The sequence below is a fragment of the Alligator sinensis genome, unplaced genomic scaffold (genome assembly GCF_000455745.1).
Source record: "Alligator sinensis unplaced genomic scaffold, ASM45574v1 scaffold93_2, whole genome shotgun sequence".
In the NCBI taxonomy this organism is placed as follows: Eukaryota; Metazoa; Chordata; order Crocodylia; family Alligatoridae; genus Alligator; species Alligator sinensis.
Genome location: NW_005841854.1, coordinates 3,210,537 through 3,233,664, shown reverse-complemented (window position 1 = coordinate 3,233,664; position 23,128 = coordinate 3,210,537). Strand labels below are relative to the sequence as shown.

Sequence of the window (23,128 nt, the reverse complement as noted above, 5' to 3'; positions counted from 1 at the left end):
CCTGCCGATGCAGGGGGGCGGACTCAATTATCTATTGAGGTCCTTTCCGACCGTAACATCTATGAATCTATGACAAGTGGTTGGGGGCAGTGAGTGGGGACCTTGGGTGCTGGGGGAGGGGAAGTCAGTGGACCTGATTCAGGTCAGCAGGGAAGGGAGGTGCATGGTGTGTTTACACTAAAATGTAGCCTAGCATGGCTGCACCTTAGTGTAACACAAGCTGGGTAGCACAAATCAGAGACAATCCTTGCCCTGGAGTCGTGTCACTTTGAGCTGCCTAAAGAGTGCTTAAAACCAGTTTCAGGTGTTAATATACGGTCAATCCAGGGATTAAGAGCTCCAGGAGCCACTCAAAATTACCATGCAACAAGGTCCTTAATTACCAGGAGTATCAAGAAGCTTTGTCTGTGCCAAATTCAAACCAAACAGACTAAAACCAAAAATATGGATTTTTACAGGATAGGTAAATCAAATACATCAAGAAACAGTGACCACTTGGCCAGATGCCTATTTTTCCAAGCTAACAACAGAAAAGCTTTTAGAAACATCTGAGTAAAGAAGAAAGAAAAAAATCCTCACCTTTTCTGATAGTAATTTGTATTGTTTCATTAAAGGTTGCACCTTTGCAGACTCAGAATACATTTCACCATAAATCCAACCATTAGCAAACTGAAAAAAAAATGGGAATAGGAATAGGAGAGAAGTATAATTAGAAATCTTATATTTATTTAGGCAAAATAATTGGGATAATGTGTCTACCAGGACTATTTTATTTCTTAAATCAGAATCTTCTTTTCCTCTGTTTGACATTCCCTCACAAACCTCTCTGAATATACAGACAGCAGAATTAATGAAGTATCACCTTTCACACTGAAATATCTAGACTTTTATTACCTCACAATTTTAACATTTATTTTAAGCAACCCATTTAAATATATTTTGTTTACTGTTCCTTCCACAGAGAATAGATTTTGACACAAAGTCTGTGGTGCTCACAAAGATGCAAAATACTTTTATAAAATTAAAAGTAAAAAAAAAAACACTTGTAATCTAATAAAGGAGGAAACAGTGATATGGCAAAGCTGTGAATGGATCAATGCCATTAACAGAATGCCTGGAAAAGCAACCCTTATGAAGGACATAAGAATGCATTGTTATTCATACACAATTGGTACAATGTGGTACAATTGGTACAACTACAAAATATGACTGTACAATCTCCAGAACACTAAACAGATTGATTTATAAATTCTTAACTTTGCCTTGATGGAATATTAGTAGAAATATTACCTTTTCCATGGACCATTTATCATGTGAATGTTCTGCATATTTATTAATGAAATACTCTAGCTTCTCAGGAATAGTAATACTGGAAGGAAGAAGAAAGGTGTCACATTAAAATTATTGCACATTCAAAGTAAATGTCTTTTTCAAAACAATTCTGAAAAATGATTAACATTGTATACAGCTGAGTGAACAGGATTGTTGTGCTGGGTTCCTACTGTACAGACTGACTCATGATTACTATGGAGTAATTTACTCTGCATTTTACACTAATAAATTTATTTGACTTAAAGGAGCAGACACACAACGACCTTTTTTAACAAGCTATCCCCAGTCAGCACTGTTAGAAGCCTGGGCACTAAGGGACAGAGAAATAATTTTGCAAAGGGCAACCTGAGAATAAACTGAGGAATGGAACAGACACATTACTAGTACAACTATACGTAGCTACTCCTCATTTTCTGAGGGGTCACTTTATCTTAGAATGGAGTGACTTGCATTAACACAAATCTGTATACCATATGTAGGGGTCTACCCACCTCAAGGAGGCAGGCAGCTGATTTCACAAGAAGATTGCAGGGACAGTCACCATTTTCTCTGGCTGATCGCAGCAGACACCCCATGTCTCTGCTTGGCCAAGGGGCCCCAGCAGTCCTGTCCCTCCCTGCAGATTGGCAGATGGCCCAAAACTGTGGCTGTATTACCCTGATTAAACCCAGGGATGCCATTAATCTACATATTATTAAGTGTGGATTAATGGCTTTCCTGGGCTTAATCAGGGTAATTAAGATATAGTTTCAGGCCGTCCCCAATCCAGTCTTCAATTAAACTCTGCAAGTGCATCTCAGGGTGGGTGGTGGGTAAGGGGCCAGGGGCAGTGCAGCCCCATCCTCTTCCCATCCATTCACCAAAAGGTACAGGTAAAACCATCACTGGCAGTAAGCAGAGTCAGGTCTCCACAGACGAAGTTGCAGCTGCTTGCAACCGCTGTGTTTCCTGCTGCAAGCAGCCCAGGCTCTGTGGCTGGTGGCAGGGGCCTGCACCCAGGCTGGCTGTGGCAGGTAGCTAGGAGGCTGCAAGTGGCTGCACTGGGCTCTGTGGAGCCCCAGCTCTGCTCATTGCCACCAGCAGGAGCATGAGCACCTCAGGGCAGATGGCAGAGAAGGAGCTGAGAGTAGTGAAGCCATAGCCCCTTCCCCATTATCCACCCCACATGTGCATCCACCATCAACGAGTTGGGCTGAGGCTCTGCAGACACCTATGCAGGTGCTTGCACTCTCCCTGCCACCTGCTGTAAGCAGCTCCTCCCCACTATGCTCCAAGACTGCAGGGCTTCCTGCCCTTTTCTCTATTTGCTGGTAAGTTGTTATGTTGGGTTTTTTTCCAGCAAGCCTGCCAAAATCGTGGCACCCACTGTTTTTTGCGGGAAATGCCCGATTTCATGTTTTCTGCGAAAAATGCAAAATCGCAATTTTGGTAGATCTCTAAACATACATTTCCTACACTCACCTCAGTGAAGTAAAATCACTCTGTAGTACATAAGTCTTGAGTCTGCACCTTAAGCACACTTGAAGTATATAATGTATGTGAGCAATGGAAACAAAGGACACAAGCAGTGGGATTTTGACTGCCTTTTCAAAGTGTATAAGTTAAGGGAGAAAATTCCTTCTGCCCACTTCTTCAATGTTGCCCCACTCTACAAAAACAGCTAAAACAAGAGTAGAACACTTCGGAATCTTTCAAGAAAAAAGGTGCTGCATCATCATTGAGTTTTATATTTTCAATATTAGGCACAGGGGTTTAGCATCTCGTCTCTATTACATTTTCATGACTGTCATCATCATAGCCATTTACTTTATAGTTCCCAAAATATGGTAGGTACTTTATAGAACAATAAAAAAAGAAAAAAGAGGTTGCTACATCTTTAGGCTGAAAAATGTCTTAAAATGTGCAAGGGTGTCCAAGGAACAGTAATTCGTGCTATCTTTCATGTTTTAGAGATAACAAAAGACCCATTTTATGTTGAGGGAGCACATCCTCTATTTGTTAGCAGATGACACCAATCTGGGGGGGAGGGAGGGAGTTGTAGATATACTGAAGGGTAGGGCTAGGTTCAGAGTAACCTAGACAATTTGGAGAATTGGGCCAAAAGACATCTCATGAGGTTCAACAAAGACAAGTGCAAAGTCCTGCACTTAGGAAAGAAGAATCCCATGCACTGCTACAGCCTGGGGGCTTACTGCTGGGCATCAGCTCTGCAGAGAAGGACCTGGTGGTTACAGTAGACAAGAAGCTAGATACAAGTCAACAGCAGGGGCGGGCAATTATTTTGGGTAGAGGGCTGCTTACTGAGTTTTGGCAAGCCATCAAAGGCTGCATGACAGGAAGCCAGGGGCAGATAACTATTAATTTTCTAAATTTATTAGGGGCCCTGCAGGCAAGACAGAATGGCTTGGTGGGCCGCATCTGGCCCACGGGCCACATTTTGCCCACCCCTGGTCAATAGTGTGCCCTTGTTGCCAAGAAAGCTAACAGCATACTGGGCTGCATTAGTAGGAACATTGCCTGCAGATCAAGGGAAATAATTATTCTCCTATATTCAGCACTGTTGAGGCCATATTGGGAGTGCTGTGTCCAGTTTTGGGCCCCCTACTACAGAAAAGATGTGGACAAATTGGACAGAGTCCAGTGGAGAGCAACACAAATGGTAAGGGTGCTGGGGGACATGGGGATGTACCAGCAAGTAATGCCCTGTAACTACCTGAAAGGAAGTTGTAGGAAGGACAATTTGAAGGGTGACACTAGCATGGGTGACTGGTGCCACCTTAGTCAGGGGGGGCATGTGCCCCTCCAGTGACCAGTCAGCGACCAGGACGGGGTTCCCCCCAGGTGATCTCGCTGGCCAGGAGGGGTCCAGCCATGGCCAACCATGAGGTGGCCAATTGCTGCGACTGATCGCTGTAGCCACTTCCGGGAGTGGCTGCGGCCACTTTCAGGAGCACAACAGCGCTCTGCTCCCCGGCCAGTGCTTGTAGGGGGAGCACCAGCACTCCCACCGCTCCTCCCCCCACCCTTCGCCTAAGCGGTGAGTGTGGTCTGTCAGGGGGTGCACTGGTGCTTTCCGGGGGTACATGTGCACCCCCTACATGTCACCACTGTTTCATAGTAAACTTTAAGTACCTGAAGAGTGGTTCCAAAGAGGATGGAGCTAGACTGTTTTCAATGGTAGAAGATAACCAAACAAGGAGTAATGGTCTCAATTCTCTGCAAGGGAAGTTTAGGTTGGATATTAAGAAAAACTCTCACTTGAAGGATGGTAAAGCACTGGATAAGGTTACCTAAAGAAGTGGTAAAATCTCCATCCTTGGAGGTTTTTAAGGCCCAGTACAACAAAGCCCTGGCTGAAATGATCTAGTTGGGGGTGGTCCTTCTTTGAGCAGGAGTTTGGACTAGATGACCTCCTGAGGTTTCTTCCAACCCTAATTTTCTATGAGTCTAATTAAAGTGGGGATGGATGAAAGTATGAGTCTAATTAAAGTGGGGATGGATTAAAGAGTGTTATTTCATACAACATTCATTTACAAGCCTTCACGTCTATTAATGGTAAAAGCAGCTATTATAAAAAAATGCCTTACTTTGATGTATCAACAGGTTGTGGGTTAAAATTCCCATCTGAATCCATTGAAGATTGTTTTTCCATCATACTGACATAATTTGATTCCATGTAGTCGGGTGGTAGAGCCCCTGCAACTGCACTCAAGCAAGGCAAGGCCAGTTTAAATAGCTCTTGTTCATACTTCTGTGGAATAAACACGGAATAAAACAACACTGGTGAATGGATATCAGGCGCATTATTGGAGAAATTGATCTAGTTGTACATGAAACCAATCTTGCACAATGTGAAATCCAATCTCTTTTCTTAAAATAAATGAAACTGTCTCAGCAACAATCAAATATAACTTAATATTGAAGCTATAGTTATGAGTGAAGCATACCACCATGGAAATCAATATGGAAAAATATCAATGGAGGTTTTTAAGGCCCAGTACAACAAAGTCCTGGCTGAAATGATCTAGTTGGGGGTGGTCCTTCTTTGAGCAGGAGTTTGGACTAGATGACCTCCTGAGAACAAGACTGGGTGCTTACAAAGTCCAAAAAATAGAAAAAAATGAGAACTATTCAACACTTGCTCAAGGACGTGGATTTGCTATACACCAAATGGTTTATTATCCTAGAGAGATCCTAACTAGGTCAGGCAGCAGAAAACAAAACAAAACAAAAAACATTCCCTCCTTCACACAGGAAAAGGAAAAAGAACCACTGCTTAATGTACAAGGGCATTATCCAACTCTTGCTCAGTTAAGGCACAGATGAGACTTCTGGGATAGTTAAATAGTATTAAAGAAAAACCTGTAACATGTTAAAAAGTCCTAAAGAGAGGTTATTTATTGGAACCACTATATAATAGATATTTTACCACTTATACCATACAATATACAATACAGAATCCTACTAATTCATACTCATTGACCAGTTCTTTGAAATGAAAAGTCTTATTTATATGAACAAGAATTATAAATGCTCCCCTCCTTGGGCTACAACAGCCTGAGTTTGATGACCTTCTGGGCACATTCAAAAGCACCCCTCTTTTTTCCAACATGTCAGACAGAGAAAATAGGGAGGTATAGGACCCTAGGAGATATGAGGGGAGAAGGATTAATGTTTACTGAACTAATAATTTCACTGGGTTAAGAGATTTGGTGTTAACCAATGCATTTTTTTAAGACTGTCGAGGATTCCCAGTATTGTAAATGACATTCTACCTGATTGCAGGGTAGCAAAAACATAGATTAAAAAAAGCAGATTCAAGTAGCAGGGCCATTTAATATAAGGTGTATATCAGTTTGCTTTTTAAAGGGATTATAATAGTTATCATGGAAGGAGCATATTCTTTGACAAACTGTTATATCTAAACAGTTTAAGGATCTTTTAGGTATAAATCTATGATTAGCTACTTAATTCTTATATAATACAGGGCTTAGTCTGTCTCTCTGTAACAGTCTTGGAGTACTGTAATTGCTTAGTCAAAAAAACAGAGTGCAGAGCGCTGCCATGACGGAAGGGATAGAGCAGCACTGGCCTCAGTGCCCCCACCCCCCACTCTGTCTCCCTTATGGTGGTGCTCCGCCACCTCCGAGGAGCAGGGTCGGAGGGGGAGTGGGGAGACCAGCAGTGCTGGAGGCAGCAGTGGTACGGGGTGCTGGCAGAGGGGGACAGAGGGGCAGAGGGGGACAGAGGGGCAAGCTTCCCCCCCACCCCTCTGCTCCTGGGAGACAGAAGCAGCACGGGGTGGTGGGTGGCAGTGCTCCATCCCCACCTGCCTCCCCCCCACCCTCCCTGGTCATTCTTGGCAGGCAATTGTTTAGTATATTATAATAAAGTACACACTTATATTAGTGCTCCCTATCTATGCAGTGCTTTTGTTAAAATTTCATATTAATTCTCATGTATGTATTTTTCTTAATTAATTTATAATAACTAAATATTAATTTTGGTATAATTAATGCAGTAATTCTACCACATTTCAAATAAGTAGGTTTAATATAAAAGCTCATCATTTCTTTGTGAACATGACAAAATAGATATAAAAATTACCTTTTGAGACAGGGCATCAAAAATTCCCCAGAACAATTTTCTGGATAAATGAAGTTCTTCTTCAGAGGCTGCACCAAAGTTGCCCCATCCACCTGGCAAACAATAATATTTCCAGCATCTTTCATAATGATTTGTCAGCAACTAAAACAGAAAATAGAGTGAAATTATAAAAAATAGTATAATGTGTTCTATTTCTTTCAACCTAGGACTCAGCCACTGTGCAATCCCCCCGAAATTACTCAACAGAACAATACATTTTCAGGGGCAGCATTTCCGAACGCACTAGTCCCCATGGGCATTTTTACATGTGCTTTGGGGGTGGGGCGCTTTAATTAGCGTGGCTCTGAGAACTGCTCTAATTAAAGTGCCTGCAGACAGAGCCGACCCAAGAAGGGTGCAGGGTCTGGGGCAAATCAGCTCATGTGGAGCCCCACCCCAACCCCTGCCCCTATTCCATGTGCCCTGGATATGAAGAAGCCACTGCTGCCATTGGCAGCAGCACCAGCGGCAGGGGCAGCGAGTGGCCAGACTTGAAGCCAGCAGCACAGAGTTGCCACGACCACTCTGTCCAGCTCCGTGGGGCCCTCCAAAGTGCAGGGCCTGGGGCAGTCGCCCCGATTCACCTCCCCACCCCCCCAAGGACGGACCTTCCCTCAGAGTTTCATGCATCAGCCAACCCATGCTTCAAAATGGTGGTGGGGCACTTTAACCAAAGCTCGTGGAATGAGCTTTAGTTAAAGCATCCACTTTGAAGCATGGAGAGGCTGATACATGAGATGAGGAGGGTGGCTGGAGCGTGCTAATTAGCACACTCCAACAGACTCAAGTCTGCTCCAACACACTGTAATTTCAGCACATGGAACAGCCTCCTCACACATCTACTGGCACCCTAAAATACTATATGTGTTTAGAACCCCAGAAGGAAAGGTATTATTAATAAAATATAAGATATAAAGTGATATCTAAAAATTTTACAGTATTCCAATTCTGAAAGTTAATTTGGGGTTTTTTTGTGTGTGCTTTTTGTTGGGGTTGGGGTTTTTTTGGGGGGGGGGAGGGATGGAGGAGTTGCAGTTTTCAGAGATGTAACTTCTTAATCATAAGTAACACCTATTTTAACATCTGGTGTTGCTTAAGTAAACTCCATGCTTCACTGAAATCAGCAGTTTCTTAACTTAATTGCAATTAACTTAACTGAAATAAAGATCTCACCCAGAGTCAGCATTCTGGGTTTTATTCTGGACACTGTCAATGAGTGACCCAGACACTACTGGGGTCGAGGGAGGATGAGACTAGACTAGAACGTGGTTTTAACTATGCTGCAAATATATTAATAGCTCTTGCAACTATTTGACAATAGCTCATCCAGTGCAGTTATCCTTTACCCTACAGTCATTTGCTCTAATGGAGGGCTATTGTCAATTTCTCACTCCTCCCCCAGGCCACATGGTATAAGGCTAGAATCACCCTACATGATGATTAGGGCAGATGGACTCCATGCATTAGGAGCCCTAAGCCTCTTCCCTCTCTTCTTTAAGGCATGCATTCTCCTAAATTGTTTATAATGACAAGTTATCAAGAAAATAACCCATTGACTAAGTGTCTGCATGGAGTACCTTTTAAGTTGCAACATCATACATTTTAGTATTAACCTACCCACAGCCAAAAAAAATAAACAATTAGCGGTGGAGGGAGGGGAAATTTCTTTGCAGCCTGATTGTAGGCATAATGTCAGCCAACTAAGTGGTTTGAAAACCAATCCTGTTCTAATTCAAAGAAGGTGAGGTAGGGAGTTTTTCTCAGGGATAGAATGACAAGTTTCTTAAATACTTAACTAAAATTCTTATTTCTAGTTTGCTGTAACAACATGTCAGAGAAAAAGCATAGGCTAACGAAGATTAGATGATTCCGCGGAAATGAAATATTTTTAAATTACAGCCTGAACTTGCAAAAGTACTGTTTCAAAACTCTTTTCCCAAAACGTATTTTAGTATGTGTTGGTGAGACCAATCTTTGGCAAAGGATAAAGTCCCTAGAAATAAGGTGTTGCATCTCTCTCACATCTGGAAGTAAGGACTGTCCATACATGCAGCAGTTTCTGTTTCATTGTTCTGGATTAAGTGCATTAACTTTGAAAGTTTCTTACGCTAACACAAACAAAGCAATTTCCAAGAAAGAAGATATTTCTGTGGAGACTTTTTTTTCTGTCAAAAATTAATTCTGTTTAGCTGTCAGACTACACAGTTATAGTCTGACAGCTCTTACAGCAGAAATCTAAATCAGCATATCCAAAAACCAATGGCTATTACAAATAGAATGGAGCCATATGGAGTATCATAAGCAATGCCCATTTGACTCTTCTGAGAATACTTCAGAAGTAAGAGTCAGAGGCAACTCATTTACCAACCACACTCCTAGAGGAGAGTGAGTATTCTATTTTGAAATCAAAGACTTGAGTGGAAGTATGCAAACTTTCCCAACAGTACCACAGCAATCCAATCTATTGTCAATAAGAGCAATACCAAAGCCACAATGAATAGACCTCCATATTTAAGGATCCAAGAGTATCATCTTCCTGCTCAGAATGCTGGCTTTACCTCAACTATTCCCATAAAATAACCCCTCTTCCTAAAGCCCACCTCCCTACCTAGCAGGGACTCTCTTCTAGGGTTGTGCGAAGCTTCAGTAGCCAATTCGATTCAGAGGAGATTCAGCCTGATTCGGCAGCCAAATCTCCAAATCTGACTCGAATTGAGAGACCCATAAAAACTCCAAATTGAATCAAAGCCTCCAAATCGATTCGGAAAAGATTTGGAGATTTGGAAGGCAGACATGCAGGAAACAGAAAGGGAGAAGAGGGTGGAGGAGGGCAGGTGGAAAGACTGTTCTGATATTGACATCCATAGCTGGCCAGTGACTGTGATCTTTCTCTGAGTTCCCTTCCAATCACAGTGCTCTGAGGGAGGTACATAGAAACAACATATGAGGCTGTGTTTGAACTCATCTGTGTGCCTTTTGTGAGCCGTCTGTCTGTCTCTCTGTTGCAGCAGCAGCATCTGAAGGGCTCTGGCTTGGTAGCAGATAGTCTCTTGCCACCAAGTTGTACCCAATCCTTTCCTATTTACCCTTGCCTACAATCCCTATTGTTATCCATTCCTTTCAGCCTATTCTTCCCCCAAAATCTCTTATTTGTTCTTGTTAGCATTTTTTCTTTCCCTCCCACAAAAAGAAATCTGTGTTTTCCCTGACAGTGCATCAGCACGGTGCAGGAAAGCACAACATATATTACACACAGACACACAATCATTTTGCAGCACACCAAACAACATGAGGCATGCTGGAAAGACAGGTGCCAGGTCTTGTGGCGGGGGAGGGAGAGGGGGCAGAGGGACAGCTGCTGCAAGTTCCGCTCCCCCCCACCTGCAACATAGACACACCCTCTTTCCTGGCAGCAAGGAGTGTTCTACTGCTACTGGGAGCAAGGAGGTGGCAGCTGTGTCTGCACCTGCAGCACCACCAGTAACACCAGTAACCACAACCAGCAGCAGCATGACATTCTCCACTCCAATTTCAGTTCCTAACGTAAACCTTCCAGTGCCAGAGGAGGAGCTGGATCTAGAAGTAGGGGGCCTGAGTGCCATAGCCAAGGAAATTCTGGGGAAGGAGGGGGAATCTGAGTTTGTGCTGCACACCCCTCAAACTTTCTTTACAAGCAGGTCTCCTTCTCTGGAAGGCACTTCAAAGCAGGCTGTGGGGGCAGGTGGCTCAGCTCCTCCTGCTGTTGTGCCTCTGCCAGGTGAGGAAGGGGATAAGGCAGGATCCTCACCCTCAACCCAGAAGCAGGTGGGTAGTATAGCGTGGGATCATTTTGAGGTGGCAGGTGATCCCAGGTATGCTACCTGCCAACACTACCAAAAGCAGATCAGTCAAGGCAAGGACGAGAAACATTTCACCACCACAGTGATGCTGCTGCATCTCAGGAGGCAGCACACCCTTGCCCTTGTTCCTCCTTAGCCTGGCACCAGTTGGAGTGTGCCCAAAAAGAAGTTCCCCTCTTGCTCCAAAGCCCCCATCCCCAAGAAGCAGAGGCAGGCCACCCTGGACCAGTGGGAGAAAGTGGAGACAAAGGGGGGTACGTTCCCAAGTCAAGCGAGGTCACCTACAGCATTGGGGAAATGCTTGCTCTGGATGGCCAGCCCTTCTCCTTTGTTGAGTGGCCAGGGTTCAGGCAGCTCGTGGTGCTTGTGGGCCCATCATACAAAGTGCCTGCATGCACCACCTTTAGCAGGACAGTGGTACCCTCCCTGTATGAGGCATGCAGGGAGTACTTGAGGGAGGAGATGCAGAAGGCAGGGCCACAGGTAGCTTTACACTTCATCTCAAACATCTGTAGCAGGTGGGGTGGAGATCATGCCTACCTCTCCCTCACAGGGCACTGTCAGGGCGCCGGTGGGCTCGCCTTCAAGCAGAGGTGATGGAAAAGTCCCACATGGCAAGAGAGATCATGGTGGCCATGAAGCACATACTGCATGGGTAGATTGTTGGGCAAGCTGAGCTCATCCGTGGGTACATGGTCACCAACAAAGGGGCGAATATGGTCAAGGCAGTGCACGATGCCAACTTTGTTGGCATTCACTGTGTGGCACACAAGTTCCACCTCATAGTCAGGGATGCCTTGGAGGGGGACAGGGCTGCCAGGGATGGCACCATCACTACCATGACCAGCCAGCTCATTTCAAAATGCAGGAAGGTGGTGGGCTACTTCCACTGGAGCAACAAGCAGGGCAAGATGCTGTGGGAGAAACAGGCAGAGCTGAGCATCCTGCATCACAAAATCATGCAGGATGGGGAGACTCAGTGGAACTCCACATACCTTATACAGGAAAGGCTTGTGGAGCAACAGAAGACCATATATGAGATGGTCTTGCTTGGGGAGATTGGAATCAGCAGCCCCCTTAACAAAACATGTGGGATACCATCTTCCAGATCTTGGTGGTCTTCAAGCCATTCCTCGAGGCCACTGAGAGCCTCAGTGCTGGCAATGCCCTACTTAACCAAGTGATCCCCATAGTGAAGGAGCTTGAGAATCAAACGGAGAAGTTTCAGGGGATCAGTGTTCCTGGCTGGGGAAAGCTGCTTTCACCAGAGGTGCAGTCACCGGTGAAGATGCTGAAGGAGGGAATCAAAAAATGGCTGGATTCGTTGCAGTCCAGTACAGTCCACATGCCAGGAGGCATGTGAGAACCAAGGGTGAAGAGAAGCATCAGCAGCAAAACCTTCTATCACTGGACAGAGGTACTGGTGAACAGTCAGGGAGGCAGAAGGGCAGAGGCGGGAGGATATGGAAGAAGGGATCCACTGCATCAGCCAATCTCATCCACCACAGCCGATGCCAATATGGGCCAAGGGCGCCAGACCCCACCATCTGGTAGAAAGCTCAGAGGCCCTGGTGGCTACCTATCTCACTGAGGATGTGGAGCCACTGCTATGTGACCCCTTGGCCTACTGAGCAACCCACAGCTAGATGTGGCAGGATCTGCCCACAGTTGCCCAGGAACACCTGTCTTGTCCACCAACCAGTGTTCTAAGAGAGAGGGTGTTCAGCATTGCTGGTGATGTTGTGACACCCAACTGCACCTCCTCAGATTCTCATTTGGTGTTCCTGAAGGTGACCCACTCACTGCTGGGGTTCCCCAAGCTCCACATGCAGACAGAGTAAGTGCCACCCTCCTCACTGCACACCTATTTCCTTTCTTTAGTTGTTTTCACTACCATTTAATGCCCACTCTCAGAGCTGGAGACAGCAGTTTAGTTTTTTTACCAGCAAGCAAAGGAAGAACATCTCCCTGCTGAGCTCCCATGCCAGGATGTACTTGGAGATATGAGCTGGGGCTGTGGGGAAGGAACAGGCCCCAGGTCCCGGGCATAACCTAAAACTGCACCCTGCCAAGTTCTGGAGGCCTGGTGGGACTGCCAGTGGTGCAGCAGCCCCAGAAAATGCCAAGACCATGAACCTCCCTGATGAAAAGTGGGTAGGAGGCACCTGGTAACCTCCAGCTACCACACACATGCACGCACAATCCTGGCTGAGGAAAGCCCGACCCTTAAGATCTTTGAGAGGCCTGAGGCTTACTGGTTACAGTGGAGTTGCGAGGATGAGAACAGGAAAGTGGCTCAGATCTGACCTGAGGTACCCTCAACTGGTCTGTGCTGGGGCCAGGACCCAAAGGGGGGTCGAGGGGCCAGTGGCCCACTGCAAGGAATGCACAGAGCAAAAGCTTGGGATTCTGACTGGCCTAAAGGTGAGGCCAGGGCCTAAGGGGGAGCCAAAGTTCCCAGAGAGGGGACCACAGCTGAAGGGGGTGAAGGATGCAATGTGCAAGGTATGGGCCTCAGTGTATGGAAGGTACGGAGCTGCGGAACAGATGTCACCTCTAGACATCAGGGGCATAAATGGACAGCCTCCTGCCTGGGTATAATCTGAATCAGTTTTCCATCAAGGCGTGGCAGAAAAAATGGGTGGGTAGTTAGCCCAGAAAAGGTGGGTGGGTCAAGATGTAACTGGCACCAGGAAGGTCCCCTGTTACAGGCTACCATCCCTGTTACATTCATCCCACTCTGCCTTAACACACACAAAGCAGACAAGGTTCTTTGGGTCAATCTGATACTTTTTATTAGTCCAACTGAATAGTTGGAGAAAAATATCTTGGCAGGCTTTATGGTTTAAAAACCCTTTGTCAGGCTGAGGAAGCATCTGCAGCTGGTGCTTGTGCTTTTCCTGGATGGAATGAATAGCAAAGAAGCCAGAGGCTGGTATGCAGGCAAGAAAGTCAGTCACTGAAAAAGCAGTGAGATGACCATGAATCACCTGACTCCTGGAACTCTAAGGCTAAATTCCAATGATTCCCTAATGAGGCTGTTGCCCAAGTAAGGCTAGAAAGATCCCTTTGTGGAGAAGATCTGCAAACAATACCAAGAAGAGATGGTGAAATTCTTACACTTGAAGACAACCTGTAAGGTAGAAATAAGAGGGGTTTCCACTAACTTTTCAGAGAAACACACAGAAAACAGGTCAATTTCCTTAGAGAAGAAAGACTGACACATGGAGCCTCAGCCCAGCCGAAGTTCCTATAATATTATTCTATTTATGCTTTTAAATCAGCCATCTGTCCATCATTTTTTCATCTCGCTTCTTTCTACAAGGGGTTGAAGAAATGGCAGGATTTTTAACAGCGAGCCAGAGCGATTAGGCATTGGTTTTATGTTTTAATTTGGATGGAAGTAAAAGTAAAACAGAAATATGAATTACTGGTTGAAATATATAATAATGTATTGTTTTATTTTTTGTTAGAGGGATATCATACTAGTAGGCATCTATGTAGGAGGGAAGCTAGGTCTTATATTAAAAACATGACACTGTAGAAGAAGATTCAAATATATCTTTATCACCGATTCAAATACACTTTTACTATACAACTTCACTTACCTTAAGAGGCATCTTTGCATGCTCATTTAGTAGAGGAACATCAAACACTAATCTCCTCAGCAAGTGTTGCATCATGGAAGGCCTTAGCTGGCTGCAAGCAGACAGATAGTTTCAAGGGAGTGTACAAGAAAAGTCTATGTAATAAACAGATATTGCACTGAAACGACCACAGAGACAAAGGACCCACGTCAATTTGTCTACACCTCCAGATTTTCCTGAATCTAGAAAGATATTCAATTTTGTGAATGATACAGCAGTTTAAAAATGTGTGGGATGATGACAGAGAGCAAACAATATAAAATGCATTATTAAGGAAACCCATTAGGTCTTCCTATGTGTGTACAGTGTGGACCATGCAAATGATACAAATATTTGGTGCAAATATTAGATCTATGATAGAGAAAAGCCAGTATTCTTCTACTGCATTTGGTGATCAGTATGCATATTGTAACAGACAGGAAATTATATAATAAAAATCTCTTATTGAATGGTGCCCTAACCTGACTGCTACATATGCTAGGTGTTGAAACTGTCCCAAGCAAACATACAGAGGAGTACAAAGCATTAGCTGGAAGGACAGAACAAAAACTAATTCAAATATAGCAATTACTGTGTTTCCTTGAATACAAAATGCCCACAAATAAGACACACACATCTATTTTGAAAGGCAGAATGAAGATCTCTCCTTGAAAATATCAGTAGGTATGCTATTTTCCCAGGGAAAATACAGGCAGCTGCAGTAGTGGGAGAGCAAAACATTATGGCTGCTCTAACCCCCTGGCTAGGGACAGAAATTACACATAAAGCTGTTTAAGTGATCAGGAACTGATTTAAACCTGTTACACAACAGAAGTTCAGTGCACATAAACTGCTTTCAAAATGGCCAAAACTGGTTAAAGATAAACCCGGTTTAATGTAGTATCAGACTTAACTGATTTAAATCAAACTGGTTTATGGAACTTCTGTCCCAGATCCCCTCCCAATTCAACTTAACTCACAGTCCTCCAGCATCCCAGGATGCTGTGCACCCCTAGACTGTGCTCTCTGCTCCAGCAGAACAGGGCAGCCTTGCCCCCAACTGTAAGTGGTGGAGGGTGGCTGTTCCATCCCAGGCAGACAGGAGGCAGAAGGATTCCCCAGCCCCTCCTTGACAAGGGAATTGGCCTGGTTCCCGGCTGGGGTTGGGGAAGTAAAGCTCCCGCTGTTGGCTTTTCCCCTGCTGAGTACAGTCTGGCTGGGGGTCAGGAGCTGGGTAGAGAATGACAATTTTCCTCCCCACTCCCTCTCCTCAGCCAGCCTTCCAGCCAGGGATGGAGTGTGACTAGGGGATTTCCCCGGCTCCTGGCTCAGGGTGGGGGAGTAAAGACCCCACTCCGGGCTTCCCTACAGCTGGGAGCCAGGGTGATCACCTGGCCACACGCCTCCCAGGCTGGCTGGGAAAAGGCTCCCTCCCACTTAGCTGTGGACCCCCAGCAAGGATGTGCCCAGCACAGGGGGGAGGTAGCCTGCAGTAGTGACCATTTTACTGCCCACTCCTTTCTCTGCCAGCCTGTTGGTGGAGGAGGAGACATGGCTGGGTGATTGCCACAGCTCCTGGCTGCAGGAAAGCCCACAGTGAGGGCTTTACTTCCCCTGCTCAAGCCAGGAGCTGGGGTTATCACATGGCCATGCCCACTCCTTGGCCAGCAGACTGGCTAAGGAGGGAGTAGTGAAGGAAAAAAGGCTTCCGCTGAGGGCTTCTTCCCCTCCTTGCACCCAGCACAGCCTGGCTGGGGGTTCAGAGCCGGGTGGAGAGAAGGCATTTTCCCCCACCACTCCCTTCTCAGCCAACCAAGGAAGGAGCATGGCCAAGTGATTGGCCCAGCTCCCATCTCTGCGTCTGGGGGGAGAAGCCCCCTACTGAGGGCTTCCCCCCCCAGTGCCAGGGACACCCCAGCTGGGGGTCTGATGTAGGGAAGGGTTCCCCCCACATCACTTCCTGAGCTGGCTGGAGGCTGAAGAGGAGGCATGGCTGGGGGAATCATCTGTGTCCGGCTCTCTGCAGTGGCCAGCAGGTGGGAGGCATGCTCTATCACCCCTTGCCACCTGGTATAGGGCACTCCAGTAGTCTAGTTGCCTTTCTGGTTTGAAAAGTGAACATGCTCCTGGACCCACAGTCCCCTGGCACCCCTCACTCCCAAGACACAGCCACCCCAGCTGTGTCAGTGCCTCTCACTCCTGACCCACACCCCCCGCCGGTCCCCTTCAATCCCAGCCTGCAGCCCCCTTGGTCCTCCCAGCCCTGCAGCATCTCCCAGCCACTTGTCCCTGCTTATAAGGACACAGGCCACCATGCTTGTGGCCCAGCCATGCATCTCAATGCTGCCCCCAGAGGGCCCCCTGCCCCCTTCCCCTGCTGGAAGGGCAGGCACCTCTTACCTACCTCCCCTTCCCTCCCATCCCTTGCTGCAGGCCCAGCACCCAGACAGCTTCCCCCAGTGCTGGCAGGCACCTGCCCTCCCCCTCAACACACCCATCCCCTCCACACACCCCTGCCACACACACAACCTCACACCCCAGACAGTCCCCAAGCCCTGGCCCTCCAACCCCTGCCCCCCATAGACTTACCTGCATGCAGCTGCCAGGGCTGCTCCCACCACCCTGCCTGGCTGCATGCCAGCCACATTCGTGTGTACATGCAGACACATGTGATGCCTGCTGCCTCCAGTCACCTTCCCCCCCACTCCCCTAAGCCCCAAGCAGCATCTTGTTAGGGCAAGCGAGGAACTACTGGGAAAAACTTCAATGTTGAGCAAAGCAAAATCCCAGACATTTTATCATAATTAAAAAAAACACCCAGATGGAGATTGGAGGACTCAAAAAGAGGACATGTCTGGAAAAACCTGTATGTATGGTAACCCTAACTGTGCTGTGCAGCATATACAGAGTTATTTTCTCTCTCCCCTAGCAGAGAGTCAAGCTACAGAACCTCCTATTACTGTATTTTCCTATTTAAAACACACACCCCTATTTCCAGCAGATTTGGGAGGGGGGAGGGGGGGGACATGTTGTATGCAAGAAAATAAGGTAAACTATAATAGAAATATGATAATTTATAGAATAAGTATGCAATATAAAGAATTGCAGGACACTACTTTTATTCCCTATCAATCTCAAAGGAGTTTGTATTATTGTACTGTGAATCAACATGTGCTGTTTAAAATACCATTGACAAGTGTCATTCCTATGCTGTGCTAATAATATATTAATAACATTCAGAAGGGGTTAAGTGTTCTAAAGTGCACAAATCCCATTGATGTAGGTCCCTAAGTGCCTAATCAAATTCTGAAAATGAGATTTTGATGCTTTGCAAATGTTACCTAGGAGCCACTATGTTCAAGACTGCATAAACCCAACATGGAAGAATAACATGGTAGGTGGGTAAAGTGTTCTGACAGTGAGGAGGGAAGTGCAGAGGGAAAGTGCAGTTTTCAGAAGCACAGAGCCAGAGAGGCTCCTCTCTCACTGCCAGAAAGAAGGCAGCTTCTGGTAGGTTTGCTTTATTTACCCTGGTTTGGGTCTCTCCAAGAAGATTAAACACTGTTGGGACAACCTGAACATGGAGCTGACTAGCCTAGCTAAGGAAGCTGGATAAGTGACCTGCTTACAGTGAGCTTATATGATATTAATGGGCAGTTTAAAGTTTAACACATTCACAGAGAAATCTAACCTTTTATATTAATTCAGCAATGAACCAATTGTACTAATCTACAATATTTAAATGTTTCTAAAAATGACACCATTCTAGATTCACAATTCTGTACTTATGGAGCTTTATGTATGCAGTCTTGTCCCTTTGTTACTTGCTGAGATTTTATTAAGAAGTGCCTGTAATAGAAAAATAACTGAGACTACATATATTTTTAACTATTATCTATAGAACCTGAGTGAAGTCAAATGTGTATTTCCTTCTCAGCCTCTTGTGAGCTAAGATCAAGTTATTTTTCTTAAATGCTAGTGAAAAAAAAGGAAGAGTCTAGAATGTAACATATTATATTAACTAAAATGCATAGCCATGCTACTGATAAAAGGTGACATGCAGTCAGGTATTCTTTTGTTCAGGTCCTGCAAATATCACATCTCAACAGATCATATTTCTGTTCAGTCAGGAATTTTTGCTTACCCACAAATGGAGAGTAAACATTCTTCAATGGAGTCCCTCTGAGCTTTGGTAAGAGAGCAGCCCTTTGAAAGTCTGTATACAGTATGCAATAAGGAATCTATAAGAGAAGCATGGTGCTCTGTGCCAGCAAAAAGAGGAGCACATCTGGTCAACAAAGGCAACACTGCAGTGCAAAGGTATCGATTCAGAGCTAAAGCCATGTCGGTAGCACTCAGAGCAGCCTATGAAATAAATTGGACAAAACTTAATTGGAGTTGTGAGGTAAGTACTGTTATAGCAGAAAAAAGTACTTCTTTTCTATTGTTGCTTTTATGGAACGGAGGAACTCATGCAAAAACAAAGTGGGTTTTAGCCAAATTCCTTCTTATACCTTTACTGATCTCTCCTTAGATGCCTTTAATACTAGAGTACCATACAAGTTCTAAACTTATGTACAGGGGACAATTATTCACAAATCAAAACTACACCTGACCTGCAGATCCCTGGCAGATCTTTTTTGTATTTTGGGGGGTTTTTTTAAGTCTGCACCCACTGGCAAAAAACTAAGTCAGTGCCTATGATTACCCTCCATTTCTCAAAAAACTACAATTTAATTATTTCTTTTCTATAAAATGTCAAAATAGATCTAGAAATCTAGAAACACAGCACAGTACTATGTGACTGAATATGTATATATATATGGTACACTGGTGGTTATTAAACATTTTAGAAACAAGATACCCCTCCATAATATTTCTGAATTTACCATTTTTTGACTGTGGAAAATACAGAAATTGTTCTGTTGCAAAGAACTCAGAAAGACCACAACAGGTCATGATATTTTTGATACTCTAGATCAGTGCTTCTCAAAGTGGTGGTTCGCGGACCGGCCACCGGTCGGCGGTCCATATCAAGTTGCCAGGAAAGAAAGAAATATATTCGCTGGTCCACAGCGAGTTGCCAGGAAAGAAAGAAATATTTTTTTCAGAAGCATAACATTGATATGTCATAGCGCCAGAGTTCGTACGTTCCAGCACTCCAGGTGACGTCACATCATGCGAGGTGAGGAAAGAGAAAGAAACAGCAGGTCGTGTATTTGTGTAGCGCTGTTACGTGCAGTTGCTGCCACCGGCTGAACCAGTCCCCGGTCCCTGACCCACTGGAAAAAAAATTGCCGGTCTGCCACATCAGATAATTTGAGAAGCACTGCTCTAGATTCCTATTTGAAATTTCTGGGTTTATCTTATAAATCATGTATAGACATTTGCACACTTTATGGTTCTAACATTGTACAATACTGCATCACCCTTAAAAAGATCTCAAGGCACCCAAGGATGCCACTGCATCCTGGTTAAGAATCCCACTAATACATGCTTTGGTAGTCTCCCTGTGCAATCTCCTATATTTAGTCACTTACTACTTTAAAAAAACACAACGAAAAGCCCTTTTAATTTGTTCAGACATTTTCTAAAAGAAAAAAAAATAGTTACAGTATTTTATCTGTTTTAAAATAGGATTTATACATGCTGTTCTATATAATTTATGGAAATGATCTGAACTCAAGTTGCAAAATTCAAATATTATCCAGGGCATTTTGATATAGAGTATTTGCCAACCTTTAGAAAGATGGGTACTGCTTGCAAATTCAGACTTAGTTTTGTATTTTAAATACATCGCATATTCAGGCACAAGATAAAGCTCACATATGCACATAAGGTATTCAATGTAGCTCTTTTGGTACTACTCAGTGTAGAACCTCCTGGAAAAAAGCGGGACTTCAGACTTCATGAATGTGCATTAAGGATGCTGAACATACAATGTTGATGAGTGTCCCTCTTCAGCCTAAGTCTCTTCTGCTAAACCTACAAGCCCTGTAAAGCTGAAACATCCATGAAAATTCACTTCTGAGGATGCATGTTCTTGATATCTATAGAAAGCCTGTGCATCACAGCTTCAGTCCATCTAAGCCTAACTTAGCTAGCATTGAACTAAAGGAAACCTCCACATATGTGGCAGTTAGAAACTTATTTTTTTATTAAAGTAACTTTACACAGGAGAGAATTCTAATGTGCCAAAATGCCAGAAGTAAGTTGCCTAACATCTGTGCTCTTTCCTATTGCTAGAGTAACTGTACATGGGCTTTATCTTGTAACTTTGAACATAAGCAATCTGAAGATACATTCTCAGTCACATGCCCCGTAAACAACTGATTTTAGATCCAAGATCAAGGGTTCAGAAGACCTCTTGCCAAAAACAGTCACCGTCTCTCTCATCCATGGGCCTAAGCTCAAACCTAGAAATTCTCTCTAAAACAAGCGTTACTCTAGGGAATATAGTTTTCAAGATGCTCTCAAAGCTTGACAACACCAGAAAGTCCATCCAGTCAGTGCAAATATCAAGGGGCTACTCAGAAAAAGCTGAAACATACTTTCTGTTGTGCAGCAATTTAGATACCCCTTGACAAGATAAAGAAACAGAAAATCAATTGGTTAAATTTTTACCGTGTCTAAGGAAGCAGCAGCACGGAGATCCGGCAGAAAGCCAACTTCAAGCAGATGCAGAAGGAAATCCTGGTCCTCAATTCCATAGACCCTGTCAAGGAACAAAACCATGGCTGCCTTGTGATCTGGGCAAAACCCCGCAGACATGTCAGGTTCCACCACAGTACCATCTAAAAGGAAGAAATAAGACTTCAGTAATAGGGATCAACCTGCACAGATATACTAGATCACCATATTACTCCTTGTGAGGAGTATTGTTAATACTGGAACATTTTTCCAAGTGATTTTATTATGCAAAGTTCATAGGTAAATAAATAAAATGAATAAGGAAACTTAAATTCTGATAAATTAAGTGTTCTTCTCATTTATTTTGATAGTGCCAAAGCAGATAACACTTTTAGCCTATAAGAAATAATACACAATACATTAAAGTGTTGATTGAACTAACATTCCATAAAGGGAACAGATAGCCAATAGCAGAATAAATCTGAATAATGATCTCTGAAATATGGCACTGGTAAGAATGCCTTTAATGTGGGAAAATACTGCAAAGAACAACAGATCACATGAAGAAGATGATCTCAGAAAGGACAATTTATCAGAAGATCTTAAAAATATACAGCAATTTTGAGCTATGCTTAAGACCTCTTTACAGCTATAGAAAAGAAAGTATAAGTAAAACCATATAGCTGAAAACTAGAAACATTTCACTTTTTGATACTTTGTGTAACCCAAATAATCCTTTGCGAGTCTGAGTGCCTGTTTAGCAAGTGCCATTGAGCTATTGCTTCAGTCTGTAACATATCAGTATTATTTGAAAGGTAAATTAGCATTGTTTTAAACATCAAGACTGTATTAGAATTACTCTTCTGCTGAAATGACCCAACCTGTACATTTGCACATGCCAGTATTATAATGATACAACTAAGAGGGAGGTACAGGCAGCCCTCGACTTACAATGTTTCGCACTTACAACATTTCTAAATTGACACCCTGTTTCAACTTTCTGACATCAGTTTCGACTTTACAACGCTTGATCTGATGACACAGTCAGTGTGTCATCAGAACAAGTCACTGTGTCACCCATCTCCCTGGAGAACATCTGTCCAAACTTCCTTGGACACTTTCTTTAAGAAAGCAGACAAGACTCTAGAAAAACCTGCAGCCAAGACTCCTGAGAAGAATCCAGCCAAGAACCCTTCAAAAAGCCCAGCAAAGTCACCTCAAAGAAGTCCTTCCAAATCAATATGATTGCTATTTGCAACACAAATATATTAATGTAGCTATATTACTTATCTATAATTGATTGAGTACAAAATGCTGGGTTATTTTTGGTGAAAATAGGGTATCAGGCCTTGGCTCAGGAACCAATCCCTCATTTACAACTTCGTTTCCTATGGGAAAGTCAGTTCCGAGTTACAATGTTTTGACTTAAGATGCGGTTTTCAGGAGCCAATTGTGTCGAAAGTCTGAGGACTGCCTGTACTACCAAAGAGGAGGTATAGCTTTCCCTTTGATACAAATGCTCAATTAGGACTCACTGCAGCAGTGAGCTTCCTGTAGGCAAACTCATGGGCCAACAAAAAAACTCAATAACTTCTAGCTGCCCAGAAGGAGCTCATTGTTAATCAGGCATTACATTAAGTTGTATTAACAACAGGAAATTGGATTCATTTACCAGGCAGAGATGCAGAGTTAATTTTATTTCTTTTTCCCCCCCCACTAAAAAAAAAAGAGAGAGAGAGAAAAATGCATTTTCCTGGATTTTTCAAAACCTTTAACATATTCTTTGTGTCTGTTTTTATTATTTTGCAAAAGAAAAAAGCACAAACCGAAACCTGTAAAACCACAAACCTCTAAAAACTGAAAAAAGTTTCCCTAAAACAAAATAGTGAAATGAAGAATAACTATTTATCTATTTGTTCTCTAAGTTGGGGAACAAGCTCAAACTTCTTGTGATAGCATCACAACACTAGTAGTGCTTTTCTTTCATAGATGTTAGGGTTGGAAGGGACCTCAATAGATCATCGAGTCCGACCCCCTGCAGAGGCAGGAAAGAGT

The 23,128-nt window shown here is 44.0% G+C and overlaps 1 protein-coding gene across 17 annotated transcripts in view; it reads right to left on the bottom strand.

Annotated features, from left to right (window-relative positions):
* RYR2 (ryanodine receptor 2) overlaps window positions 1-23,128 on the bottom strand; it is an 847,904-nt gene that overhangs the window by 215,286 nt on the left and 609,490 nt on the right. For all 17 annotated transcript variants that reach the window (XR_003095960.1, XM_025213656.1, XM_025213760.1 and 14 more), the window contains 7 exons: window positions 21,068-21,237; window positions 18,588-18,808; window positions 14,426-14,516; window positions 6,940-7,080; window positions 4,920-5,083; window positions 1,291-1,369; window positions 580-669 (listed from right to left, as the gene is read on the bottom strand). Coding sequence is in view for 16 of the 17 variants with exons in the window: in XM_025213656.1 (XP_025069441.1) it covers window positions 580-669; window positions 1,291-1,369; window positions 4,920-5,083; window positions 6,940-7,080; window positions 14,426-14,516; window positions 18,588-18,808; window positions 21,068-21,237 (956 nt within the window). In the remaining variant the exon portion in view is untranslated. The remainder of the gene's footprint in view (window positions 1-579; window positions 670-1,290; window positions 1,370-4,919; window positions 5,084-6,939; window positions 7,081-14,425; window positions 14,517-18,587; window positions 18,809-21,067; window positions 21,238-23,128) is intronic.